Source organism: Phaseolus vulgaris, chromosome 9 (genome assembly GCF_000499845.2).
Source record: "Phaseolus vulgaris cultivar G19833 chromosome 9, P. vulgaris v2.0, whole genome shotgun sequence".
NCBI lineage: Eukaryota > Viridiplantae > Streptophyta > Magnoliopsida > Fabales > Fabaceae > Phaseolus > Phaseolus vulgaris.
In genome coordinates, this window is record NC_023751.2 from 24681771 (window position 1) to 24698701 (window position 16931).

The 16931-nt window shown below is 29.0% G+C and overlaps 2 protein-coding genes and 1 non-coding gene across 3 annotated transcripts; 1 reads left to right on the forward strand and 2 right to left on the reverse strand.

Annotated features, from left to right (window-relative positions):
* Positions 1 to 306: 306 nt before the first annotated feature.
* LOC137822324 (uncharacterized) lies at positions 307 to 1194 on the reverse strand. Its single transcript, XM_068627209.1, has one exon. The coding sequence runs from the start codon at positions 1192 to 1194 to the stop codon at positions 307 to 309; it is 888 nt and encodes a 295-aa protein (XP_068483310.1).
* Positions 1195 to 5784: 4590 nt separating this feature from the next.
* Positions 5785 to 7340, forward strand: LOC137822578 (thylakoid lumenal 17.9 kDa protein, chloroplastic). Its single transcript, XM_068627489.1, has 4 exons — positions 5785 to 6165; positions 6263 to 6377; positions 6505 to 6574; positions 6971 to 7340. Exons 1-4 carry the CDS (start codon positions 5906 to 5908, stop codon positions 7189 to 7191), a joined length of 666 nt encoding a protein of 221 aa, XP_068483590.1. The 5' UTR covers positions 5785 to 5905; the 3' UTR covers positions 7192 to 7340.
* Positions 7341 to 11020: 3680 nt separating this feature from the next.
* On the reverse strand, positions 11021 to 11094 carry TRNAR-UCG (transfer RNA arginine (anticodon UCG)). The gene has a single exon. It is a non-coding gene; the product is annotated as a tRNA-Arg (tRNA).
* Between the last annotated feature and the right edge of the window lie 5837 nt (positions 11095 to 16931).

Sequence of the window (16931 nt, forward strand, 5' to 3'; positions counted from 1 at the left end):
TCATCAAGCAAAGATGTCATGGATGTTGAAGCCGAGGAAAGAGAAGAAATAGCCGAACAAAGATTAAGCCTTCGGCTCGGGTATGAATGGGTTAATCCGAAAGTTCGAGAATATTTCTCTCGGTACCGATTTTCCTCAACCCTTCGTAATTTCCTTTCTCAAATTTATGTGTATTCTCCTGATGCCACTGAGGAAATCATTTCCTCAAGCATACTACCCCCAACATATGTACATTATGTTTCATCTTCGCCTAATCGAATCGATGTAATTTCTTCTCTTGGCTTTATCCTTTCATCATCATTCATTCTAGGATCCAAATCCACCATTGCCACAATGTTTCTGGCTTCCATACTTTCGGCCGCCACTTGCGGCTCTTGGACCATCTTCAATCCGGCCGCATAACACTCTTTGGCTGCTTTTTGATCGATATATGGTCGCTATGTCTCCTCGTTCTATTGGAAATTTCATTGCCAAATGTGGTGTTGACACTATAGCTCCCAGCTTATTCAATGAAGATCTTCCTACCAAAGCATTATAAGAAGTACGAGTATCTACCACCAAGTATTTGATTGTAATTGTTTTCGTTGCATTTCCTCTACCAAAGGTTGTCGGCAAATCAATGTATCCTTTGGTGTCAACCTTTTCACCTGAAAACCCAATTATTTGCTCCTTCAAAAGGATCATGTCCTCTTCCTTCAAATGTAACTTTTTGAAATTTTTCCATAATAGAATATCAACTGAGCTCCCTTGATCTACTAGAGTTTTCATTACCGCGTACTCGGCAATTTCAACTATTATCACCATTGGGTCTCGTTGATCAGGATCAATATCTTGGAAGTCTTCATCAGTAAATAACATTGGTGGCAAACTTCTTCTTTTGAAAACATGATTCACGGTTATGGCACTTCTCAAATATTTCTTTCCTATCGTATTATACATTTCCTTTTCCGCAAAGCCTCCAGAGATAGTATTAATGAACCCCTTAACCGGCCTTCCCAAACTGCGTTGTCGGCTCCTTCTCTTTTGAGAATGGAGGTGGCTTCCTCCATCTATTAGATCTCTTTTTTCATCTCTTCCTCCTCTTCTCTCATTTTGGTTGTTTTGTATATCAGTCGCTCTTCCAAATTTTTCTCCTTTTCTCCCTCCATGATCTCTACTCCTGACATATTGCTCTAGACTTTGACTGGCCTTCATTCTTCTGCCTCTAACAAAGCATTTTAATTGCCCTGTCTGGATAACTCTTCAATTCGGTCTTTCAGCGCTATGCATTCTTCAGTGTGATGGCCATGATTTTTATGGTACTGGCAATGTTTGTTATGATCAGCTCGATCTGGGGTTCGTGCTTTCCTTGGTGGCGGTATTACTTCAGTTGCCATCGCCTCTTGAAGTATTCGGGTTCGGGTTGTACTCAATGGTGTGTATTGTTGAAACTTTCGGCCACGAGGTTCCTCTCTGAAACGTCTGCTTTGATATCCTGCCTCTCTTTCATTTATTTTCTTCTCGTTCTTCACGTCCATCCTTGCCTGATTCCTGAAGTCCCTTAACTCCTCCATTTGCATAAACTTTGTTGTACGTTGTCTTAGTTCATCAAGGCTTACTGCCAGTTTTCTGCACAAACTGTCGGCAACGCAGTTATCATATGATGCATAGAGACTTCAGGACTGAGGTTTCTAATACTTAAAGTCATTCTTCCAAAGCGCTCCATAAAAGCTCGCAACGACTCATTTTGTTCTCGTCTTATGTTTACAAGAGCTATCGATGTTAAGTGATGTGGTCTACTTGTAGCAAATTGAGCTCCAAACTTTTCTATCAAAGTGTCAAAACATTCAATAGATAACAATGGTAACCGGGTAAACCAGCTTAAAGCAGCTCCTTTCAAAGTAGTTGGAAACACTCTGCATAGGATGGCGTTGTTCCATGTGTACAGACTTATTTGAGTTGTGTGTATGGCAACATGTTCATCTGGATTTGTACTCCCATCATACTTCTCTATTGTTAGACTTTTCCAATTGTCAGGTAATGGGGTCTTTATTATAGTCTCAGAAAACGGGTGTCTTCTGCCTGACGTTCCCACAACAATACCAGAAATCTTAGGTAACTTCCTTTGTGTGACCCCGAAACTCTCTTCCTTATTCTCTCTTTGATTAACATGTGTTCTCGGCTGAAAAGTTTCAAGGGAAGCATTCGACACAGTTTCTTCATTTAATCTTTGTCTCATTTAAGCATTCTCGGCTCTCAACATACTCAACTCCTCTTCATTACTCTTCTTTAGTGTCTCAAATTCCTCTTGCAATTGTATTAACATGGCCATGGTCATGGCGTTCTGACAATCTTCTTGTTCTCTGGAATGCTCTCCTCTTTCACTCATTTTGTTTCTCGGTCCCACGGTCGGCGCTAAAATGTTCTTACAAGGACCTAGAAACAAACTCTTTCTTTGCCTTCCACCCGTTGACTTCTCGGTTTTACTTCCGGACTCCCTTCTCGACTCAAACTTTCAACTTAGTTGTTCTTGGTTTGTACTTGGTTCATAAATTTTTCTCGTTTCATCGAATTGCTTGATGGACACCTTCCAGTCAAACTTAATTTACTCCATTTGATCTTTCGATTTTTAGTCTCGGCTCCCTCTCACAGATGGGTTTGTGTATCTGAAAGGTGCTCCGATGTCAAAGTTAGATTCAGTTTTACAAGATATTAGAATGAATTCACTCTGCTTACCTCTCAGGACGACCCTCTATTTATACTAATCTTTTATTGGGCCCCAAAGTTATTTGGGCTTTTTCTCTTTATACTCAATATTTACTACACACACCTACATATTTGGGCCCTTTTCATGGGCTTTTGTTTAATAACAAATTCCATTTTATTTTATCTTTTTCTTTTAATTCTCTCAATTTACCTTTTTTGATTCAAATCCACAGCTTAACCTTCCGGTTGAACTTTTTGCCTAATGGACCCTTTCGGCCCAATCAGTACCGTGATTGAAGTTGTGTTAATTTTAAACTTCTTACTAATAAGAGATTTCAAATCATATTTAGGTTTTTGGGAAAAGTCTTTGATATGTGTTTTTGTCAAGTCTTTCACATGTTCCCCTTTATCCAGATAAGGAGGATTTATAGTTTTGGAATGAGCCCCATCATATGGTTTCTCGGTAAAATCTGCTTATAAAAAGTTAGCAAATCATGGAACTGGGGGTGTATTAGCGTCACTTGCATATCTTTGGAAATTAAAGGTTATGTCATCGGCTCAGTTTTATGTGTGGAGGGCTTTTTTTGAATAGGATAGCAACTAAGCAAAACTTGTACAAAAGGCGTGTTATCTTGAGGGATACATTGTGCACCCTATGTGGGAGGGAAAAGGAGTCGACATCACACATTCTAATTTCGTGTAAGGTATCTTTTGCGAATTGGAATATGTGCAATAGGTTGCTTGGGATTAGTTCGGTGTATCACAATGAACTGATTAATCATTTTGAACCATTTTCCTGCATCTGCCTTAATAAAGAAGGTAATAGTTTATGGAAAAGCCTTTTGGTTTCAGTGTTATGGTGTATTTTGGAAACATAGAAATAGGGTCATTTTAAATCAAGCAAAGATAGATGCTAAGAAAATTCTTACCAAGGCACAAATTCAATCATGGGCATGGATGAAACACAAGGTAAGGAAAGCTAAGTAAGTTAAGTTTTCTTTCTCTAATTGGATTTTATCTCCCTTTATTTGTATTAACATGATAACAAAATAACTGTTTTGGTATACAAGCCTCACCTGCAATTTTGTTCGATCATTCACTGTTTGTTTTTTGTGGTTTTGAATTTAATCCATTGTATAGGTTATTATTGTCAATAGTTCTGATTTTGCTTTAATATTATGCGCTGAATTATGCTTTATCTTGTGCTGGTTGAGGTGGTATGGAAGGTCGGCCTAGATTATATTATGTAGATGCTACTGATAGCTGTCGTTTTGCTGTCAAATTAATATGATTCTAGCGTAGACTTGTCTAACACTAGAGAGATGATAGTATAATTGTGGTCAGATGACCCCAAGTCGTCTCCCAACGAATCCAATAGTAAAATCAGTTGATCAGGGTTTAAAATCTATCTACAAGCAATAAAAGTTAGCAATAACAATAAAGATAAAAAGGGGGTTTGAGATAGTTGTGCAGAAAATATAAAAGAGATTGAAATAACAAATAAAAAGTGGTTGATCCCCAAGTTCTTCCACCATTGAATTCTTCACAGGTTCTCTAAAGATTAATCTTTTCTCAATCCTCCAACAGAGCTAAACCAGATTGAACATGCGCCGATCTGATTCAACTGAAACTCACCAGTAAAACATGCGTCTACTGGTTTAATCAATACCCACTTTGTTCCATGCGTATACTCCATGGGAATGCTTACCTCCTCTCTCTTGAATCATGCGCCCAAGAAATTAATTAGAACGATGCGAACTAACTAAGAAACCAAAGCTTAAGACAAGGAAGACTCTCAATCATGCGTTCAAGTACAACCTCTCACAAAAACTAGTTTTCCAGGAGATTAGACAATAAAAACAACTGCTATAGAGACTTAAAAATCGAAACTTTTATAGAACAAAACCTCATAACTCAATGGGAAATTACAAAGGAATCAACCAAAAAGGTTTAGCCTTCCATGCGGAGGCAAAACAAAAGAATTATAAAGAAAAAAAGAAACTAAGAAAACTCTATGAAGCTCTCTCTCTTCTCCTTGATGCTTGTGTCCTTTTATAGGCTTTTCTGCTCCAAGGATCTTGAGAGAATATTGTAGTTTATATTTTGTTAACCGTTTCTAAGTTTCCATCTTTCCAGAATTCTAGTATTTTGCAGAAGATTTGCTTCCAATTCTGTTTCTGAGATATTGTAGATTTTATTTTCTCTTTCTTCTCCTTAGAATTTGTTTTCTGTTTTGGTTCAAGAAGCAACTTGGACTTTTGCATATTTGGCCCATTCACAAAGGTAGATGCTTCCTCCGGATAATTTACTCTAAAAACACAAAATTAACAATAATAATAGTTAAGGCCCAAATAAACCCAATTATAAGAATATTAATTAAAACAGTGGATTTATTTATTATTATAGTCCAATAATCTATGAATAAGGCTAGTGAGTGTGAATACAAATATGCTCATCAGCTACAAAACCATCTGGTCTGTTAAAGATCTACAAGATCATGGCAGCAACTTAACAAACCAAACCTGATATATGTACTACATAATTATGCAGCAATTAAAGCATAACCTTGCAGGGAGTTTTGGAGTTGATGTCACAAGGGTCTACAAGCACCAAGAATCAGACAACCAATAGCAAACTAATCTTGATTTTATGTTATTGTACACTGCATAATTATGCAATTTTGACTATTACAAATTGTTGTACAATTTTGACTATTACAAATTGTTGTATTATAGTATAGGGAGCAATTATATGCTTTGAATGTTTGTAGTTGTTAGCTAGATGAAGAGGCGAAGAGGTTAGAGGCTTTTATATAAGAGTTGGGACACTCTAAAATACCTTGAAATGTTCATTTTAATTTAATTTATTTATTCTTTGTTAAAAAAATTAATTTGCTAATGATTTACTGTCATTATTATTTCTTATCACATATAACTAATCATCAATAAAGAAAACTATATATAACTAATCATCATTTAAAAAAAACTAATCTTCAATATTTTTATGCATGTAAAATTGATACTTACATGAAAAATGAACCTGAGAGAGAAGCTAAAAAGTAATATAATAAATTTAGAAAGTAATTTCCGGAAGTACCCTTTTGAGGTTGAAGGGAAGCAGTGAGCAAAAGGATGAACTTTGAAAGGCTGGAACAAATTTTGGTGAATTGCTTGGAAAGCAAAACTAGAAAGAGAGTGATGGAGCAAAAGGGAGTCCATAAATGATGAGTGTGATGAGTGTTGTACCTCCTCTTGCTGTTTCTTACACAAACACACTTCCTAAATTGAAAACTCAAACTCCAAAGCTTGTATTTGGAGATAGGGTCCTACCTAATCTCCTCTCTTTGGCCCTTGCAGCAGCAACCTTAGCCTCTCCTTTTCCTTCTCATGCAATTCCATCCCTCACTTCTCAATCCCCTCCAATCTCCCTCACCACTCCTTTCTCTCAATCCAAGAACTTGGAGCTTGGACTACAAAATGGGTATGTAATTATTCTTCATGCTCCCCCCTTTTGCCTCAATCTAGAATAACATTCACTACACTACCATTTATTATCACCAATATTCTCTGTCTTGCAGAAAAATTAGACCTTGTCCATCAATCAATCCAGGTTGTATATCAACAAATCCCAAGTCATCATCTTTTTCCTTTCCTTGGCTCATTCCTGCAAATTCATTGGATGATGCTATTCAGGTTTCTAATGCACATTCCTCAGAAGTCTCCTATATTTCCATGAACTTTATTTTTACTGTTTATAACTTTTCTTCCTATGGTTGCTTTCTGTCTAACTTGTTATTATTATTATTCATTAATTTTTCAGAAACTACGTGAAGCAATCCTAAAGACCCAGAAAAATGTGAAGTTCCAGCTTGTGGAAGACACCCCAGATGGTAATACAAACTCAATTCATCCTCTTCTGTTTAGTTTTAGATTAACTTAGAAATAATAGCAAAAGACCAGCATTTTTATCAGACTGTAGAATTGGAATTTGGAGGATTTGATCTTAGGTGTTAGTTTTGATATGATTTGAAGACAATTGATTTAATATCCAATACAATTTAGAAAGCACTTTACAGAAAACTAGTTTAATTGATTATCTTAAGTATTACTAGATTATTTTGTTTTAATCTGTCTATGAAAATACAACCAGAATAATATAATCCATTATACTTTCACTTAGTTGATCTAACAAAAGATACAACCGATTATCTTAAATATTAACTCATTAAAACATCTTGAGTTTGAAGCCAGAGTTATAACTTCACTTTACTAAAATTTATATGCAGGTAAATATCTAGAAGCTGAAGTTGATGGAGGATTTGGAAGAGATGTTCTAGAGTTTCTGGTGAAAGGTGATGTGGTTGCTTACAGATGTGTGGCAATGAAAGTGACTTATGTGTACCCATTCACTACTGCATTCGGAGATTCAAAGGGTCAAGAAGCAAGACTGAAACAAATTAATGACCAGTTGGGATGGTATGCTCCAAGTTTTGATTCCATGGAATAGTTTTCTTTCATGTTTTATTTGCTTTACTTCTTTGATTGGTGTCAAAGAAGAGTGCCTTAATTGTTATGTTTTAATGTTCAACAGTCTCGGACTCACCATAGTAGAATTTTATTTTTATTAATAATTCTATATGTTATTATTTTCTACAATCGTTCTTATTAGATTTTTTTGCTGCATTTAACCTAGCCTAATTGTTTGCATAAGAAAAATTACTTATAAAAGTGTGTTTAGATGATAAATTTTAAGAGAGTAATTATTTTTTTAGAAAATTTGAAATGTATTGTAACAAAATATTTTTGGGTAAGGAAGTCTAACGACCCTTTTAAAAGGGTAATTTATTTTTTAGATAGTTTAAAATATTTTATGATAAAATATGTTGTTTGGATAAAGAATTTTGAAAAAAAAAATAGAATTTTATTAAAGTAACTAAATTATTTAAAATTAAAAAATATCATATTTTATCTAAAGAGTAAGGATTTGAATCTCAAATTCATATTTTGGTATTTTGTAGTTTAGATCGATCTGAACTCGAGTTGATTTGGCTTGACCTGGGTCTGGATAGACTCTGCTCGATGTGATGTGGGATCAAGCTAACTTAGTTTAATATGGTCTTGACCTAATGTCTCGATCCAACATGAACCCAACTCGATTTATCTAAATTTGACCTAATTTGTCTCGATCCCACTTGGGTCCAACCAACTTGAACCTGACTCGACATGGACCGTGAACAAACTTGACCTGACATGGATCTAGTCCAACTCAAATGAACGTGATCTCGTTCTGACTTGTCTTGACTTTGATCAAGGTTGACTCAGCTTAACCTAGACTCCAACCAACTTGGCTTAATTGGGCTTGATTCAACTAGGTCTAATTGACTAGGTTCGACCTTGACCTAAGTCAACTCAGCTTAACTTGGGTCCATGCAGACTCAACTCGATCCAACTTGACCTAGTCTTGATCGAGCTAGGCTCAACTTGATCTTGATTGGATTAGGATCGACCTGGCTTAGCCTAACTCGGCAAAATATGGGTTAGTCCCGACTAGGATGAACATGGACCACCTCGAATCAATTAATGTGGGTTTGTTTCAACATCGACCCAGACTGACTTTGCTCAAACTTCTTGGATCTAATATGCTTAACCTAAGTCTAGGTCGACTTAGTTCAACCTAGACCTATACAACTTGATTCAACCTTAGCCTAAACTAGCTTGACTCAAGCTGAGATCAAACTTTGATCGCAAAATAACATAAACCAAGACTTAATACAAAAGATTATAAATATTGATATTTTTTATTTTTTAATAATTATTTGATATTAAAATAATTTTTTGAATTTGGTGGTAAATGAATCAAGAGTGATGGTGGTTAGAGCCAAAAGTAATAATTGTGCAAAACTCGTTGGAAAACTTCCACTTATAGAGAGAGGTGAAAAACTACAGGTTAAATAATGAGGTGTTTATTTTTAGAATGTAATTTAATTTTTTAAATAAATTAAAATATTTTATGAAAAAGAATGCTTTTTAAATAAATTTTTTTAAAAAATAAAATTTTATAAATTTTAGGAGAAAAATTTAATTATTAAATTCATAGAATTTTAAATTTTATTTATAAAAAAATAAGAATTTGAAATTTTTTATATATGTTTTAAATCCATGGTTTTTTCCTTTTTATTCTCTCTTATATTAGCTTGATTTTAGTCGAAACATTATTGGTTTGGTCAATGTTAAGACATCAACGATTTATTAACATTGTTTTCTCTATAACAAAAGTTTCTTTTAAATAAAAGTCGATTAAGGTTATTTTGTTGTTGTCATAGTGTTATTTCGTAGTTGATATTAGTCAAAAAAATTTAATATTTTTTATTGATGTCAAACACAATTTCTTTGTTAACATTAACAAATATTATTGTCTGTCAGATGGAGTTATTTTCAATTATAGGTTGGGGTTATTTTCCAAACGTTAGGTTTTCTTAATAAATATTAAGTGGACTACTTTTTTAACTAATGCCAACTAGGATTTTTTATTAACAGCAATGATACTATTTTTTTGGTTGATGTAACAAAAAAAATGAGTGAATATTGATATGAATTTTTTGTTGTTGTCATTTTTTTTAGTAAATGTCAGCCAAATGTTTTGGTTAAATTTTAATGATTATTTTTGTTGATGTTAACAATGTTGAAATAATGACTTTTGTATAAAAATATTTTTTTATTGGTGAAAATGAAATACTTTATACAAACAAGAAATATAAAGTTCAATAAATTTGGATGGCTATATTCAAACAAAAACTATTTTTTAAATAATTTAAAAAATAAAAGTTATTCAAATTTCTTAAAAATAATAAAATCTCATTCTAAAAACAAAGTGGGATTATTTTTAAAAAATTGTACAAAATTAAAAACATGGTGCAATAATTTTGCATGCTTTCCTCATGAAGGAAGGCATATAAATTGAAAATAAAAACATAACTTATATAGATATAACTGTAATTTTTTCAGAATATAAATTATAAGTAATATCTTTTGTCAAGATGTAAGATCTTATTGGCTAGAGTCATTTTCTACCTATAACTCTAATATCATGTTAGTTAATAAGTTTAGGCTAGTTAATAAGTTTAGGCGTAATTTCACTAAACCCTAAATCCTAATATCATCTTATAAAATTTCATTCATTTATTTATCTATCTTTAAAAAGGGAGTATGTTTAAAAAACATCTTAGAATGTTTAAGGTTATGCCAAGAAAGTTTCTTTATACCCCCATCTATATCGTCATACACGATGATATGAATGAATGATTTAAAATAAAATACATTTTTTCATAATTGTTATATTAATTTTAAAATCAAAAGAATATATTAATTTCAAGATATTTTTTATGGAAAACTTTTCCACTTAGGATTAACAAGAATATAGACTACCAAACAAGATTAATAGAATAAATTTAATATAACTTACATAGAAGAAAAGACAATTTAATATAATGTTTAACTTACAATAGCATTTTTTTATCAAATAATTTTTTTTTCATAATTGATTATATCATTAATAAATATTTCATATATTGTTAATATTTCACAACTGTAAAGTTAAATAAAAATAATTGTAAAATATCTAACCTTAATAAACGTTTCATAGGATTAACTTTATTAAAAGTTGAGTTACAATTAAATTAGTTTAATTTAGTTTATTTATGTAAGTTATAGATTGTTTCACCAAATTTGACTTGTGAGTTAGTTAATTAAATTTTAAAAATATAAAAATTTAATCAAGTTTTAATTAATAATTTGTTATATTATACACATAATAAATTTATATTTAAATAACTAGTGAATATTAAAGGTTTTAGTTTTTTTTAAGTTATATTTATTATTTTAGTATGAATAACTGTCAATTCACTTGAACTGATAAAAACAGTTAATCTATACCTATATCGATTCTCCTGCTCATTTGGTTTTATTAATTTTATTCTTATAATAATATTTATTTTATTGTTTTATTTTGAATATTTCACTAATTTTATTATTTTTTTAAGTATTTAATAAATAACTAATTATTTTTATAATTAATTAGAAACTATCTTTTTTTTATTTTATCATTTTGTAAAAAAACCAGTTTATTTATTTTATATTTTAATTAACTTCAAATGATCCAAACAAAGCTAACAAATTCATTGCACAACCCAATATCAATGATAAAATAACCAACAAATTCAATAACTTGCTATAAATTTCATTTCTTGGATTTCTAAATAGCAAATATAAATATAAAAAATGAACCAAACAAAGACTAAAAAAAAGGCTTAGAAAAAAGTTTTATGAAAAGAACAATTCGACCACAGTGGGAGTCGAACCCACGACCTTCTGATCCGAAGTCAGACGCGCTAATCCACTGCGCTATGCGGTCTTATGTTTATATTTATCATTTATATTTATAAATTGATACTTTTAATCCGTAAACCCAATAATGTAAAGGTTTTATTATAATTTATTTTAAATTATGAAAATATTAATTTTCTTTTTCTTATATTTTTATTTTAAAATAATTTATGAATAAATTTATCTAAATATTATTTTTTTTTAGGTACAATAAAAAATTATATATATTTTATTTTTATTACAATAAAAAAAACTTTAATTTCTTTAATTTTATTTGAACTTTGTTAGTAGTTAATATAATTAAGCATATGTTTGATTTTTAATAATTGTTAAATTTATTTATTAATATATATATATGACAATTATTAAAGAAATATATTTAATTATATTAATTATTAATAAAATTAAAATGATTAAATCTTTTTATTATATTAAAAATAAAATATATTAATATTTATTTAATGTTTTTTATTAAATAAAATTTGATATTATTTTATATTCAGAAATCACATTTAACCAAAATTTGAAGATAAGAATATTTACATGACAGAATAAAAGGAAACAAGAATTTGATATTTGGTGGTTCAATATTCATTGATTCATACCATTATAAGACGAAGTTCGGAGACCTTCTATATAAAAACATAAAATTTAAATAAATAAAACTACCTAAATAATTCTTATATTAAAATTATATTTAATATAAATGTACAAGTGCTACTTATTTTTTAACTTTTAAAGATGAACTATTTAAGCATTGTAATTTTTAAAAATTACATGTAATAATTAATTATACGAAACTAAAAGTTTAATTATAATTTGTGGCCCTCTATTTTATAAGATCCACAACTTTGGTCCCTAATTTATTTTTCATAATTTTTAATTATTTGTAACTTTTTTTAGTTTTCAGATTACAAAAATATCATCTTAAATTCTACAAGTGCTATCATTTTCACTATAGAAAAAAAAAACATAAGTATCATGCAATTCCAATTTCACTGTGTTATATGTAAAGTAAAACAAGTTACAAGTAATTGAATTGGATATTTGACAAAGTTACAAATATTTAAAAATAAAGAGGTTAAAATTGTGTAAAACAAAATTTAAAGATAAAAATGACTTATTTTTAAAATTTAAAGGACTAAAATTGCGAAAAATAAAATTAAGGACCAAAATAGGAAAATTTATAAAATATAGGAATAAAAATTACAATTAATTTAGAGATAGATAACTTTTAATTAAATAATCAGTTATAGCTTTTTACTGTGATCTATAACACCTAATAGAATCAGAATATATACAAAGCACTTAAAAATATCGTATGAGTTTAAGTCAGTTAGTCTTTTTTATTTGTTGATAAAATATCTAGATTTGTGTGTACCAAAACTTTGTCATATATTTTATGTTATTAGGAGTTCTAACGAGTAAGTTACAGCATACAACATAAGAAAATCCTATTGAATTTATCTTAAGTAATGTTTGCTTATTCATAATTCTTCACAACAACCTTCCTTAATATGTTATAAAAAAACATGATAAGAGAAACGTATTTAAAAGTTTATTTTACCCTTATTTCTTCCGGTTTAAATGGTTACATCAAACAAAAAATTTAAAATTTAACTAAATCACTTGACTAACATATTTTGTGTTTACTTTAACAAGTGATTATATCATAGTTCTAACATCTGACTGTATAAATATTAATCAAATACTTAGATTTAATAGGATTTTGATAAAACATTTCTAATATGTATTCACATAGTAACTTTCCTTCTTAAGTTAGTGAGATGATAATAATATATAATGTAAAAGAGATAAAGAGGAAAGAACACATACATAATAATTTATATTATAGTTTGTTTGTCGCACAAACAACATCTAATTTTTGACCAACAAGTCAATTTTAATTATGTAGGTTATTGTTGCTAAGTACACTTAAGTATTTTTTTGGGCATTTAGTCACTTCTAGCTACTCCTTTGAGTATTCTTGACATAAGTCAATCTCAATGTGAAGTCATGTGTCTAGTTGCACTTGAATCCACTTATCATGTTGTTTTCCACCATTAGAATTAATTACTACTCCGTTCACTAGAATAACTCTATCGTCTGAGGTACTTGTAACAACACCTGGTGTGGTTGATGCTTCAAAGTTCTTTCCTACATTATTTTAATGTTAACATTTTTTTTACGTGCCCACTTTTGCTACAATTTTGAGATGCTTCTTTTTGAAGAATTTGATCTACCATGAGTTTGACTCCACTAGAGTCACATTTTGTTGATCTACCTCCATCACCATTAAAGTCTCTCACTATAAGAAAACCATTAAATAACAACCAAAATTAGTCACTATATTGACTAAATTAGATATCATTTTATAAATACCAATAATTATTTTAGTTTCTAAATTGACATATAATTTAGTCAATACAATGACTATTTTTGGTTACCAAATTAGTTACCAATTTAGTTACCATTATCACCATTATTAGTTACCAATTAGGAAATTATTTTATAATTTTTTATTAATAATAAAAATCACTTTAGATACCAATAATTTTGTAGTCTCTAGAATAGTATCTAATTTAGTCAATATAGTAACTAATTATTTTGATCTCTCAAATTGATTTTTATTTAATGTCTTTTTTTTTTGGTAGTGTATGCTTGCTTTGAACTTTTCACCCTTACCTTGCTTTTTCGCCTAAATTCTTCTTCAAGAATAACTTTGACAACATCCTCAAAGTGTAGGTGCCCATCAATATTGTTATGTGTTATATTGATGATGAGCCGATCATACGAATTAACTAAACTCTAAAGCAGAAGCTCTGCATAAAACCGCATTTATAATTCGTAACTGTAAATTTGCGATAATATTGTCATTAATTTATTTCCACCTTTGATTTATGATGTCCACATGTCTTTCTTCAATTTCTTTTGCACAATTGTCCTTTCTCAAAATTGTCTTCATCTCTAGTTTCCACAATGAGAAATTATTTCCATTGAAACTTTCTACTAGAACAATGACGATAAACCTTGAACCAATACACCAGGTAAGTTTCTAAGAATGAGAAGTGGGTTACTAATGGACACACTTAAATACCAAGTTTTTTCTTGCTACTACTTTGCTAGACATACATTTTCACACTACCACACTTTATTTCCAGCAACTAGAATAATTCTCTTTTTTTTGAGAAAAATACTACCTACAATAAAAAAAAAAAAATACTCATTTTTTTTACAACTCTATTATAAAGACAAGTAGGGAAATATAATCATAAACCACTATTGGGTACTAGAATAACAACACTAGAACTCATAACTAAAGTAAAAAAACAAAACAAACAATAAACAATAATGCAATTTTACTAAAAGAAAATATTACAATACCAAATAAGACTCTCTATATTGAAAATAGAAAATACTACTACAAAAGAGAATCTTAAAGAAAAAACTAATTTCCCTTTTAATTTTTTCTCAATTACTTAAATAATAAAATAGTAGAAAAGAGAACGAGGAGATTTTAGTTTGTTATACTACAAATATACCGTACGTGCTCGTTTTATAACAGGAAAACTAAATATATTAGTGTTGATACATACTAAAACTTGTCACGTTTTCAATAAATATGTTAGATTTAACATTATAAAGAAATTCCTTTAATTTACCTTGAGTGATGTTTGCTTGTTTATAATTCTTCAGTGTTTATCATGCATATTGAGCATTTATTGTGAATTTAATTGTCATACAATCTAGGAAGAATATTTTAAATTTTTATAAATAAAAATTAACATTATTTTTGTTAGGATTCTGATATATCAATACCTTCCAATTATAAAAGAAGATCCTATAGCATTTAAGTTGAATTAACAAATTTCTCAAAAAATCTAATCATATATAAAAGTTACTTTTTAAGACATGTACATATATATAATTATATTTGTGTTGAAAAGGATTAATGATAAACTATAACATGCATGTTATCTGTATTTGTAAACTAATAAATACTTTCAAAAGTGGAAAATAGAAAAAATAAATTTAGTTTATCAATAAATTAAAATTAACTGATACATAATTATTTTCTTAGAAAATTCTATAATTGATCTAAAACGTAAATTTCATTTATTTCTTATTGTTTTTTTTTCTTGTTTAAATACGTTTACGGAGAAACTCATTTAAACTAACTCAAATACATTTTAGAATAAAGATAGAAAAATAATTATATTAATTAATAACGTGAAGATTATTATTTTTTAAACATACAATGTCAGTTAGATTATACTAAAATGGGTTACTGTTAGAAAAATACAATTCTGTCTCAATTTATGTGTAGTCAAACATTATATTGATAAATAATATTTATTTATATTAAATAATCTCTTCTATCCTGAAGAATGTTTGTTCAATGACTAATCAATTTGTGCATTTGATAAATGGGGGGCACATTTGTAGTATATTTGTACAATGTCTCATATAACTGAAGAAAAAAAAAAGGAAAATAAAATATAAGGCTAATCAAATTAATAACATTACTTTTTATATCTTTAAAAATAAAAATATTTTCAATTGAAGTTACTCTTTATAATAAGTTCAATTATACAACAATTACTTCAAGAATTAGTTAGTTGAAAAAACTTCATTTCACAACACAAATTTATCTCATCCTGCACACATGGTAATGTAATGTTTCAATTAATATTGATTTAAAATATGTAAAGAAAGTTAATAAAAATGTAAGGCTTATTTGATGGAGGGAATGCATTTATAATATTTGCATAATAATGGCTAAAAAAGGAAAATAAAATATAAGGATAATTATGAATTGTATTACTTTTTATTGACGAAGATAAAATATCTTTGATTGAAGCCACCATATATAAGAAAATCAATCATACAAAATCATCACTTTACTAGTTAATTCATTGAAACCTTTCACAAAACAACACAACTTTTCACAAACACAAAACATGGTAATGTAATGTGATAAAGGATTTTTAAATTTTAATGTTCATTTTAAATATGGAAACGAATTAATAAAAATATATCCATATGATACATTTGAAAGAGGATATGCATTTATAATATTTGTATACTGTTGCTGCTGAAGAAAAGGGAAAATAAAATATAAGGGAGATATAATTAATAGCCTTAATTTTTTTTTCTTTTAAAAATGTCTTTAATTGAAGTTACCATATATAAGAAATACAATCATACAATAATTATTTTACTCGTTCAGATTTTTTTAGAACACAACCTTACACAATACAAGCAGAAAAACATGTTAAGATAATGTTTTTTTAACTATGTAGTTAGTACAATAGAATTTATCGATTTTGTGGATAGATTAATATTTTTGGCGGAGTTTCTCATTCTAATTATTTTTTTACTCATAAAATTAAAATTGAGACATATTTAAAAGAATTGAGTGGAATAATATTACATCAACAAGGGTAATGTTAACTATGCATTTAATGTTAACTATGCATTTAGTATGATGATTACATGCAGAAATCAAAGACTGTATATAATGTTTTCTAGTAGCATGTGAAATCCGAATTTTGTTGTATTCTAATATTTCTAATAATTTTACATAGTTTTAAGAGGGAAGGTAAAGTAAAGAAAATTTTAAATATATATTTTTTTAACTTTTATTGAGTTATCTTTAAAAAATAAAACTGTGATGAAATTCTAAAATAAATAATATTTCAAAGATATAATTGATTCTTTCAAAGATATAATTGATTCTATGTTATCTCGTGTAAATAAAAAATTTATTCCTTTAATCCTCTATACTTTCTGATAAGTTTACTAGTAGTTGTACATTTACTAAGAATCAAAGTTAATGATACTTTAAATCATCTTATCTTATGC

What these genes read in the sequence shown, in the direction of transcription:
- LOC137822578 (XM_068627489.1), top strand. Translation starts at nt 5,906, where the DNA reads ATGATGAGTGTGATGAGTGTTGTACCTCCTCTTGCTGTTTCTTACACA. An exon ending in GAGCTTGGACTACAAAATGG is followed by an intron (nt 6,166 to 6,262) that starts GTATGTAATTAT and finishes TCTGTCTTGCAG; the next exon opens with AAAAATTAGACCTTGTCCAT. An exon ending in TGTGGAAGACACCCCAGATG is followed by an intron (nt 6,575 to 6,970) that starts GTAATACAAACT and finishes ATTTATATGCAG; the next exon opens with GTAAATATCTAGAAGCTGAA.
- LOC137822324 (XM_068627209.1), bottom strand. Translation starts at nt 1,194, where the DNA reads ATGAAGGCCAGTCAAAGTCTAGAGCAATATGTCAGGAGTAGAGATCAT.